This window comes from Cupressus sempervirens, chromosome 4 (genome assembly GCF_028749045.1).
Source record: "Cupressus sempervirens isolate cs-2001-9-10 chromosome 4, ASM2874904v1, whole genome shotgun sequence".
NCBI lineage: Eukaryota > Viridiplantae > Streptophyta > Pinopsida > Cupressales > Cupressaceae > Cupressus > Cupressus sempervirens.
The window spans coordinates 702,513,693-702,526,525 of NC_143121.1; the positions used below are offsets into that span (position 1 = coordinate 702,513,693).

The 12,833-nt window shown below is 30.0% G+C and overlaps 1 protein-coding gene across 1 annotated transcript; it reads left to right on the forward strand.

The window, feature by feature from the left end:
* Positions 1 to 2,379: 2,379 nt before the first annotated feature.
* LOC149563198 (protein HOTHEAD-like) lies at positions 2,380 to 6,955 on the forward strand. The gene is made up of 4 exons (XM_089828087.1): positions 2,380 to 2,484; positions 4,572 to 5,221; positions 5,961 to 6,786; positions 6,889 to 6,955. The coding sequence occupies exons 1-4, from the start codon at positions 2,390 to 2,392 to the stop codon at positions 6,953 to 6,955; spliced, it is 1,638 nt and encodes a 545-aa protein (XP_089684213.1). The 5' UTR covers positions 2,380 to 2,389.
* The last annotated feature ends 5,878 nt before the right edge of the window (positions 6,956 to 12,833 follow it).

Here is a 12,833-nt window from a genome sequence, read left to right on the forward strand (position 1 = left end):
AGAAATTGTGGTAGACTTTGATAAGATTGTCCTTAGAGAGAAGCACCAGGAGAGTTCCTACTTTGAAAGTTTGTCATTATTTTTTTTAATAAGAAACTATGGCTATCGTGAAAATTTTGATGACTATTAGTCAATATTTTGATGATGTTTTTTGTTAATGGCATGACAAGCTCATCAATAACAATCTCAATTGCCATTGATATTTTGACAAGGCTTGTCATCAAGGGCATGTCAAGCTCATCGATAACAATTTCCTAAACATCAAATTTTAGATGAGAACTGTCATTGATAACAATGTCGTAATTATCAAAGTTTTGACATTTCCTAGTAGTGGTCTAGTGTCACCTTGTGATAGAGTTTGGGATCATTTTTTATGGGGTTGTCCATCGATATATCGATAGCCCTGGATTACTTCAAAATTTTGACAAAATTATAGAAACATTATTTTTTACCATTGTCCATCAAAATATCAACCAACACTCGTCAAAAAATAGGTCCAAATTTGCTAGTGGAGGATGAAAGACAAGAGGTGGCCATAGATAGTAATTAGTGGGAACACATGAATGAAGGGGTAGAGATATACGGGGAGAGAAGGGAGAGGGGTGAGATGAGGTAGAAAAATAGAGAAATGAGGGGGAAAGATGTGAGGTGCAAATAGAAATTGGATTATTAGAGAGAGAGAGAGAGAGAGAGAGAGAGAGAGAGAGAGAGAGAGAGAGAGAGAGAGAGAGAGAGAGAGAGAGAGAGAGCTTGGTGGACATGTGAGATAGAGTAGGAAAAGTGGGAGAGAGAGTAAGACATGTGAGGTAGAGTCAAATGTTAAATAGAGGGAGAGATGGTGAGAGGGTATGATAACTCCTATTGTTGACTTATTCAAATGATGAATTCAATCCAAATAGAACCCTAACTTTAACAAGGGAAAAATATATAATAACCCAAGGATAATGTTTACCATAACATTGAAACAAATGCACATGGCTAATTACTCTTAAGTATTAGAATGAATCATTTCTCTAAACTTAACTAAAAATTAAACATAACTGTAAACTAAACTATATTGAATGCAAACCCTAGTCAAATCAAATCAAATTAAATCACAACACTAAATAAAACCAAACCCTATTCACAAACCATATAAATCCTAACTATCATTCTTAACATTAATACTAGACTAGATTCAATAAGAGTCCCTAGTATTCAAGATAGATTTGAAATCTAACCTAAACCCAATCAAACCCTAATTCTTAACTTACTTCAACATAACCCTACATAGAGTTCACTTATAATCATAACCATAAATGAAAATCAAGTATAATCCTTTTCATAATTGAATATTAAGACATTATAACGTAAACCTAACCAAAGACCCTCAACCTAAATATACCATTACAATAGCATACTATAACCAAACTATAAAAAATATAATTATAGTATATAATAAATTATAAAATAATTCTTAGAACTCACCCATCAGATACTACTATATATAGAGAGAGAGGAAGAGGAAGGGAGTTCAATTTACTTTCATGTATCTTATCATGAAATATAATTTTTCAAATTATTGTGAAATTTCAATAGTGGTGATATTTTATAAATGAATAGCTCTTCTAATATATCTTAAGCAACAATCATTGCATCAATATAAAAAATAAAATTCTACATTTTAATTTAATTTACAAACTCTCTCCTTCTTATCAATAATTAAAAGTATATTATGCATTATTAAAATGTACCACCACTTTCTTGAGTACGAATTCTATTTATTTATTTATTTCTACAGTACATTCAACAATCTTCATTCCAAACTCGTTACTAATAAACTTTTCATTACTTTAAATCGCTCCACATATTCTACTTTTATTTTTTTCATGTACAAATTAACTAGTTTTGGTAATAATAACATTGGATTACTAACTACTATTCTTTTGAGTAATATCTACCCAAGATTGATTTCCTCTGTAACGAAATTCATGAAAATCAGTGTGTCAAAAATCCCCATTTAAGAATATAAAATCATACAACCTACCGTAGAAAACTTTAGTGAAGTTTAAATGGGCTTGAAGAAACTTTGCTTCTTTCAAGAGTTCAACCGAAACACCAATTAGAAAACAAGAATGTTTTGGAGTGTCGAGAAAGAAACCAGCAAAGCTGTTTTGGAATTTATGTGCGTTTGGTAGTAATTCAAGGTTAACCTCTGACTCTAAGTAAATTAAAATTCAAGTTAACTCGATATAAGAATTTGAATCACATCAGAAACTTGCGATGGTAAATAAGAATAGAGAATTGTAAGAAACATATTTAAATTGGCCAACCTATATAATAGTGTTAGTAGGCAATGCAACCGCAAACACATCATAATTTCACATCTGAAGTGAAAATGAAAGCGAGAATGGATATTTTGTTATTTTTCATTCCATTCCTGCTTTGTAATCAGCAGTTTTTCTTCTCTCTGGAAGCTGCAACGCCTGTGTCTGGTCAGAGGATATCATAAACCTAACTTATTGATTTGAGCTTTGTTCTCGTAATCTTTTTTTACTATTGAGTTAAATCATGTTTATGATTTGTCAGGATTGTTTTTCTTTCATTTTGACAGAAGGATGATTTGTTTTAGCCTTCAGCATTTATTTGTGTTATCTTGATGTATATGTATATTGATACAAGGATACTCATTAGTCTTTAGTTTTCAATCATAGAAATATTAGCATTTGTTTGTGCTTCTGACTTCTCAAAAAAGGAACTCTTCTTAGATTTTGGCTTTAATCAAAGAAATATAAACTTCTATCTATGTACCCATTTCAAATTGTAAAAATGAACTTTTGAATGAAAATATTTTATGAGGAATGACACTTATAGTACTTGTGGTAGGCAATATACTATTGTATTCATCTTTTCCTATAATTCAATTAATTTGCACTAATCACTACTAACAATTTTAATGTAATTCAAATTTGTTTGATCAATAAACGGCCAAAGCCTAAATTAGTTATTATTATTTATTGAAATTAATTATTATTATTTGTCAAGCGAGGGTAGATTTGAACCAAGATCTCACAAGTTGTGTTGTAGGATTTTGCCTATTATTAATTTATTTGTTACAAAATTAACCTTATAAATTATAAATTTAACTTTGAGTATAAGATCCATTTGATATTTTTATTTAACATTTCAGAATAGATATTAGATTGAAACCTTATCAATAATAATTAATTAAATAACTGAATCATAAATGTTAATAAAAATAATTTTAACTTAAATTATTTGATAAAATTTATACATTATGGTACTAATAACTTTTTATTTTTATTTAAAATATTAATAAATTAAAAATCTATTAATTCAAACAATTTTATTACTATTTGATCACTACCTATATTGTTAGTCTTTGATTCTCAACCAAAAATTTTGCATCAAATTATATGCATAATTTGTACATCCATCTCAAATCATAAAAATGAACATGAATTTGATAATAAAAAAATTATTAACCTTTAATTTTCAACCAAACAATAATATCAAATAGTGTAAAAATACTCCACATATGTGTGTGTGTGTATAGATATGTATATATGTATACATATGTATACATATATAGATAGATAGATAGATAACACCCACCAACTATAATGAAAATATATCCATTAGTTTTCTACTATCAACCAAGGAAGTATCGACATATATTTTTATTCCCATCCCAAATCATAGTGGCTTGTATTTAGATAATAGATTAATTAGATAGAGTGGTACATTAAACCTATTAATTAATAATTATAAGACAAATTGGTAATGATTATATAGTTATTAAGATTTTAAAATTTTAAAATAGATATTAAAAATTCTATTATTCAATTTATGATTTTTTAAATTAATCATTCTATTTTTAAAAATTATTTCATATTTAAATAGTTTTAAAATTAAATATTTAAAATAATTTCTAATTTAATTGAATGTTAACATTTAAGTATTAATATTTTTTTTGATTTTATTTAAATTGAAAAAGTATTAAAATATGTTTGATCTATTTCATATTTTCATATATCTTATGGAAAATATCACTCAAAATAGGGGTATGCTTCCTACAAATCCAGGCCTATTAGAACTCAAAGATATGAACCAATTAAATAAAATTGGAGTAAAATAATTTTAGAAATTAAAATTCTTTCATATATACAATAGAAAAATAAAAAAAAGAACTTCAAAATAAAAATAGTATAGTGAAATGTAATTGATTGAAATATATAAAATTAATCACAACATAAATTGATTGCAATAGTATATTGTTACATTATATATATATTTTAAATTATGTTTATAATAGGTAATACATTTATATATTTATGATTTGATAGTAAAAATATATTATTGTTAATAATTTATATTTTATATAGGAAGAAAGTGAATGTAATAGTACATTCCTACAGCAAGTATTGCATTTATCTTATTTTAAATGTTAGTATTATCTTCTTAATTTTCTATTTTATCACTGTATCAATCGTTTAAAATAAACTGAAATTTCATGATTTTAAAATGGGTTTGATTCGATCATTTTTTGTTGGCTTGCTACATGTTTCAGAATACCCATATCCATTCATGACATCTGATGCAAACAAAGCAATTGCAAGAACATATGATTATATAATCATTGGAGGAGGTACAGCAGGTTGCCCTCTGGCAACAACTTTGTCACAGCACTATTCTGTCCTTGTATTGGAGAGGGGAGGTTCACCATATGGAAACCCTGACATTGAAGATGCAAGTCTTTTTGGGAAGGCACTGGAAGAAACAAACAAATACACATCCATAGCTCAGACATTTGTAAGTGAGGATGGAGTTCAGTTGGCCAGAGCCAGAGTTCTTGGAGGTGGAACTGCTATTAATGCTATGTTTTATAGTAGGGCCAGCCTCAAATACATTAGAAACATGGGTTGGGATGAAAGACTTGTTAATGAGTCATATGAATGGGTGGAGAAGGAAATTGCCTTCAAACCAGATGAGCTCTCCATTTGGAGTAGTGCTTTCAGAGATGCACTCTTGGAGGCAGGAGTGCTTCCTTTCAATGGGTTTACTTTGGATCATGTTGAGGGTACAAAGGTAAGTGCTTCCACCTTTGACAACAATGGCAGAAGACATACTGCTGCTGATTTCTTCAAGCATGCAAATCCCAATAATATAGTTGTTCTTCTCAATGCTACTGCTAGCAGAATCATCTTCCATTCTGTATCAGGTTAGTAATCATACAAGTCAATGAGAGCATCTTTGTTAATCTTCACTAATAATTCTCCTTGTTTTCTATATTATTAATAACTTTTGTTCTTGTTTTCTTTATTATAATAACTTTGGGAGAAAGAATTCTTTAGAGATTAAGATATGAAGAACCAAAGTAATTCTAAAGATTTCTATAAATTTTATATTTTAAATCTTTGATTGTTCTTGAGCCTTGCAAGTGTGACCCATCATGTCCCATTGCCATGAAAAAAAAAAAAAAAATATGATTAGTAATCCAAAGTATAGGTTATAGATTAATAATGTATTGATTCTTTTAGCAATGTTTTGTCATCACACATTTTCACAATTAAGTAAAAAGAACACATTTTGAAGTGAAACGTTCAAATTGATGGGGTGTCTTGCGGCCAATGTATTGGTCTCCCAAGTAGATATATACACATTATCCTTCAAATTGTAGCCCATCCATGCATATATATAAATTTTGCAGTCAATTTAATAATCATATTAAAGAGAAGCCCATACCTATACTAGAGTATTGGTTATATAAAAAATCTTTGTAGCTTATACTTTCAAATAAAACTTATATGCTCTCGTATTAAACGTCTTACAATAATTGTGAAGTTTGAATCTTAAGAAAAATGGTTTATTTGTTTTAGACTTGTCTTCAATTAATACATTTATTTCTTCTATGTATATGGTTTAGTTTATATATTAAATTGTTGAAAATATGGTTGCAGGGAAGTTGAAAGCTTTTGGAGTGGAATTTATGAATTCTGTCGATGGTCAACCTTATCAAGTATTTCTCAATGAATCATCTTTTTATAATGAGATAATCTTGTCAGCGGGAAGTCTAGGTAGCACTCAACTCCTCCTCCTAAGTGGAATCAGTCCTTATCAACATCTTGCACAACTTAATATTCCTTTATTGGTAGATTTTCCCTCAGTGGGTCAAGGGGTACAAGATAATCCTCGATCAACCATAACCTTGGAGTCCCCTATACCAGTAAATATATCAAGTATACAAGTAGCAGCTATACTTAATGGATCCAAAATCTACATTGAATCTAGTAGCAATATTAGTTTTGTAAATGAAACATCTATCCAATATACAGGGAGTATTTTTGAGAAAGTAGCATATCCCTTATCAAGGGGAGAGCTCAAACTACATAACATAGATCCTCGAGATAACCCCTTAGTTAAATACAACTATTACTCTCACCCTCTTGACCTAGATACATGTGTGCAAGGTGTAAATGTAATAGCCAAGCTCACCAAGACAAATTCTATTCAACACTTTGCATTTCATTCTAATGGCACTAACATGCTTCATTTCATAGGTGAGGCACTTCCTGATACCAAAATATTTGACCATGAAGCCTTGGCCAGGTTCTGTAGAGATACACTAAACACAATGTGGCATTTTCATGGAGGTTGTCAAGTTGATTTTGTGGTTGACCAAAGGTACTTGGTGAAAGGTGTTGATGGTCTAAGAATTGTTGATGGATCAACATTCAAGTCTAGTCCTGGAACTAATCCACAAGCAACTACCATGATGCTTGGAAGGTATAAATCATCTAAATATTTGAATTATCTTCCTTTTTGAGTTAATATGACTTCAATTATAGATGATAAATTAGTCATTAACAACTATTGAATGTTTTACAGGTATACTGGAATCAAAATTCTTCAAGAACGAAACACTTTCATAGATAGTACAAAAGACCAAGGATAAAATCAAGACATGTTATTGAAAAAAAATCAATTATCAATTCATGTACAATGGAAATCATATATATATATATATATATATATATATATATATATATATATATATATATATATATATATATATATATCTTCTATTCAGTTGAGCTTTGAAATTTGTTGACTATTTATATAGATTAATGATGAAATACAAAATTATTATGATCCATGATTTTTATTTTGGGATGAAGAAAGTAAATAATTTTTTTATAATTATTTATAATGGTTGAAAATAAGATATAATTATTAAGTTTTATACAAAATAAGGCATAAATGAATCGTGTCACTAATATTGTTAGATTAATAGCAATACTTGATACATATATACAAATACTAAAGATTGAGATGGAGACAAATTCAAAAGTTTCTAATAATTCTTGTAGAAGCATGTGTGTATACTATAATATGATGCTTAGTGTACTTTTAAAATGGTATTTAAGTGTTTAGATATTGTTGAGTCTCTTTGTACAATTGAAATTATCTAAATAGTTCTACACACATATTAAATTCTTGGAAAGACAATTTTGAGCCACACACACACACACATAAACAATCTCTAACTAATTTGATTTAGCTATAACATATATGATGTGAAATTTGAATCTTCAACCTCTAACCTAAGAACTCCATATGGGAGAATAAAATTATCACCTATCACCATAAAAGCATCACATACTTAGGTTTGATAAAATCTCATTTTATATAGGGGTTTTGACTAAATCTTCTCTAATCAAACCACCCTTAGATGAAAGTCATAGTTCAAATGTATAAAACCATAAGTTCACCATATTTTTATTTGCACAAAAAATGGAATTACATTATGAATCAAAGAAATAAGAAAATAGAAAATGAATCAATTTTTTTAAAATCTTGCTCTAGAAAAAGGGACATTGAAGTGAAAATATAAAGAAACATGAGATAGTGGAGTACAAACACATGACTATAAAAGGAAACCATAGAAAATCTCGATATCTCTAATCATCCATACTTTCAAAGTTATCCACGATAATTAGTAGAAAGCATACCAACAACAAATCCAACCCATAAACCACAATCACAAGACCCTTATCCTAAACATGTCAATTAAGAATGTTTACATATTAGAAACTCCCACTTCATGGGAAATATTAAACATGAAAATAGGTCAAAATATGTAGCATGTTTACAAATAGAAACTCAAGCCAAGTTATATCTAATTATAGTGAAAATGATGTAATACAAATGATAATAACAACAAGCAACACATGTACTGAAACCTATTATACATTACTTCAAAAAATAGTCTCCGCAACTCTCTCAAGTTATCCTCACCAAACCATGTGAGCATGAACTTTCAAAAATGGGCATAAAATAAAAATATATATATCTGAAAATCATATCACCAAACAAGTGCAAGAAGTTGAGTCCATTTATGGAAGAAATTTTACACTTGTCATTCCCAAAAATTGACTCAATGAAAGAGATTTTGCAAAACAAGAATGATGCATCATTTTTCTTCAAGGCCTCAAGCTTAAATTTGAATTAGGGTTGTGTATTACACTAGTACATTTGACTCTTTTTTTGATGAAAATTGGTCAAATTTTTTGCTCATGTTGGTCAAATTTTTAACAAACTATTTTGTCACTATTTTTGTCATAAAAAATTTTACCAATTTTTCCTTTGGTCAAGATTTTGATCAAATTGTTGATGATCACTATATGTTATAGCGATAAGCCTCCTTCATTGCTCACTGAAAACACTCATCATCATGACTTATAGTGATATCTCCTCCTTTTCAATAGAAGACTTCACTATATTCTATAGAGATATCTCCTCCTTTTTTATCACCAAAAACACTCATCACTATGACTTATAGTGATATCTCCTCCTTTTCAATCATCGAAAACACTCATCACCATGACTTATAGCTATACAACATCTTTATTTCTCATCGATGTAATTATTATATTTTTTTTCTATTTTCTCATGATTGCTATATGTTATAGTGATAAGCCTCCCTTATCAATCATCACTGTATTGTTTTTGCAGTTTCTTTGCATAGCGATAAAAGGGATCACTATATGTCATAGAAATATACTTCCTCATTGCTCATCACTATGTCAAGATTAGGCCTTCTTTGTATAATGATAAAAGAGTTCACTATATTCTATAGTGATATCTCCTCCTTTTCAATCACTGAAAACACTCATCACCATGACTTATAGTGATACAACATCTCAGCTTATGCTCATTGTTGTAATGATTTTATTTTTTTGTTGATGATCCCTATATGTTACAGTGATAAGCCTCCTTTATCACTAATCTCTATATTGTTTCTTGTATATTCTTTGCATAGTGATAAAAGGGATTGTTATATGTTATAGTGATATACTTTCCTCATTTCTCATCACTATATCAAGAGCATGCCTTCTCTGTATAGTGATAGAAGAGTTCACTATATTCTGTAGTGATGTCTCCTCCTTTTCAATCACTAAAAACACTCATTTCCATGACTTATAATGATCCAACATATCTATCACTCATCACTATAATGATTATGTTTTATTTTATTTGTCGATGATCACTATATGTTATAGCGATAAGCCTCCTTTATCGCTCATTGCTATATTATTTTTGTAGATTCTTCTTATAGTGATATATACTTTCCTCATCGCTCATCGCTATGTCAATATTAGGCCTTCTCTGTATAGATATAGAAGAGTTTGTTATATTCTATATTGATGTAGTAGCCAAAATCTCTTTTGACCATATTATGATCGCTATAGTGGATCCCTACTCATGAAGCCTAATCGTTGTAATCATAGTAGAATCTGAAACATTAAATGAAGAAAGAATATTTCTATCAATTGAATTTTTTGATGTTCCTATGTGAAATAAATCTCATTAACGGTTAAATGAAATATAAAATGATGGATTCTAATGCTTAGTTGATGGTTTGAGTGAGGCGTGGCATTGAAGAAATATAGAGAGAAGTCAAGGTAGGGTTTCACAACATCTGCTAAATGTTTGGTGGAATTAGTGTGGCCAATTCTTACATGATTTCTAACCACAACATTTAGATAAGTTATGCCATCCACCTCTAAAGATATAACAACAAAGCTAAACCCAACATTTCGTATGAACCCACCAATGTTTTCTCAAATGACGATTACAATGTTCACTCCTTCAGTGCTTCAGTTTACATGACCTGTATAAGGAAGTGACAATGAAAAACATAGCTACTCACATGTTTTCCAATTCACTTAATGTTATCAATTAAGAGTCCATTGAAACATATTGAGGAGGAAAGATAAAGAAATCATATCTATATATATAAGCTAGCAAATTGGAGGAGAATTATCAATTACATATTTGAATGATTCAAATAGGAAATGATTCATAACCTAACACATATTGACTAAAGAGTACATGTACATGACCCATCTATGACCAGAATAAGCATGCACTAGTACTGCAATCTTATATCAGACAAATCATTAGTAGGCCACTACAAAGTATAGAGGTTTACCTAGAAAAAAAACAATTGGACAAGTACTATCTTATACACATCAAAATATATCCAGAACAACAACTTCATACTCTTGTCAACTCTCAATATCAAACTTGTGCTCAAATTAGATTAACTTAAATCATATAAGACTTAGGAGTGGATAATATTATATATATTACCTTCCTCTATTAATGTATAACACGTTCATTAATAAATTCTAGTGTAAAGGAGTTCAAATTCGAATAAAATCAAGGGTGCAGGCTTGTGGGTGGATAATATTATCTATAACCTTCCTCTATTAATGTATAAGTTGTTCATTAATAAATTCTAGTGTAAAGGAGTTCAAATTTGAATAAAACCAAGGGCAAACTAGAAAATTTCTATAACTAGTTATATAATTTTATATAACCTTTAGAAATTATTGGTTTCTCACATCCTTGGATCCTCTTAATCAGCAAGACAAAATTTTAGTATGTGTCGAGTATTAGTAATCAGGAAGTGTTGAGCAACATAGAATTGACATAAGAGTTTGTGAAGGCACAAACTATTATGTGAACCATTTTTGAGCATACATACGGATAAATCTCGAAGGATTAAAGATAAGATCAAATCTATTTGGATTCCCTATGCAATCAACATGAAACCAATGAGAAAAATGAAAGGATTTGAGTGGGAAAGTTGGATGAATCTCAATTATAGATTCATACCTAACCTGAAGTCACAAAATCTTTTTAAAGGAGACAGAGCCTCATGCTTTACAGAGTGTGAGAGAGAATGCATGTGAGGAGATAATGCTAGCAAAAGTGTTGACAAAAGTGAAAGGAGTGAATTGATCAAGTTGAAGGTGACTTAGAAGAAGGATAGAATTGCAAAAATAGTTAGTAGAACAAAAGATCAAGATTACAACATTTTCATATCAGATCAAAGAGGATCAAGATGAACTGAATTAGAATAGAGTAGATTGTAAGTGTATTAGATTAAACATTCTATTGTACTCTCTAACAATTGTTATAGAAAAATAAAATCCTATGGACTTAGGTTGGTTTAATAGCCATTGTATAAAGCCTTTAATAGGGTGACATTCCAAGTGAGTGTTCTAAATTCCTTTAGCCAGGCATACTTCTAACAAGGTGTTAAAATCCTTTAATAGTGTAGGATCTAACAATCCTTTGTAGGCCTTTCATAGGGAAGATCATGATAATGGTCATAATATGTAACCTTAATAGGTGAACTTTATTGCTATAGTAGTGAAGAGTTATGGTTGTCATCCCCACCCCAATTTTATCTTCTTAGTGGAAGGTTTTTGGGTAATCATATCTGGTGTCAAGTGTTTGTGTGGATGCATTTTCTTTACATTTTATTTCTATATGTTTATGCATGTAATTTTTTTAAGTTGAAAGTTTTATCGGTTAGAGTTTAGTATTTCTTATTCACCCCCACCCCCCTCAGAAGTATACTTCCTACTTGTGAATTCCAACAATTGGTATTAGAGCTTAGTTCTCATTAGGAGAAGCCTTACATCTTGGAGAAAAGATCTTGAGATGGAAGTCTACAAGTTGGGAAGGACCATTGAGAATTAAGAGATTGAGATACACCTCTTACTACAACAATTGGATGAAGCCATAAATGCCTTGAGGAGTTCACTAAAAGGAAAGAAAGAGGTTGCCATCACAGAAAATGGCACTCAATATAAGTAGATTGACACCAAAAAGTTATTTGCAAATGGTAACTCTTGTGAGTTTGATGTAGAAATTGTAGATCTCATGGACAAGAATAGAGCACAAGCTGAGGAGATTAGAAATCTCGAGTTGGAGCAAGAATAACAAGCAATACTTCTATGTGAAGTGACTGAACAAAAGAAGAAAGCTATAGAGGAAAAGGCCATGATTGAAGAGGACAAAAGAATCTTGTCAAACATATTGGAAGAAAAATCACCAGAGCTATCTAGGATCCTAAACATGCAGCTATACACCCTAAGTCAAATGATGAATGCCCATCATGAGTTTAATGTCAAGCGCATTGAGATAACTACATTGAAGTTACAAAATGAGCAACTATAGAATGACCTACAAATAGAAAAGGAGTTTGTAGAAAGTTTCAACAAGCCAAATGAAGCTATCAAGTACTTTAAAAAATTACTGAAATCCCCTAGATCTAGTAAAGACACATCAAGATGGGGCTATACAAGTACTGAAAAAGGAGAGACATCCAAGACTGCTAAACAAAGGAATGACAAAGGTAAGAACTCTAAACCTACTTGTCATCACTATGGAAAGAAAGGACATATAACTAATGTTTGCAGGAACAAGAATGATAGTTAGAATGCTATGTCAAAGAACATGACACATTTTGTGCA

Coding starts and splice junctions, on each gene's coding strand:
- LOC149563198 (XM_089828087.1), top strand. CDS start 2,390: ATGGATATTTTGTTATTTTTCATTCCATTCCTGCTTTGTAATCAGCAG. Junction 5,222..5,960: donor CATCTTCCATTCTGTATCAG/GTTAGTAATCAT, acceptor ATATGGTTGCAG/GGAAGTTGAAAGCTTTTGGA. Junction 6,787..6,888: donor ACTACCATGATGCTTGGAAG/GTATAAATCATC, acceptor AATGTTTTACAG/GTATACTGGAATCAAAATTC.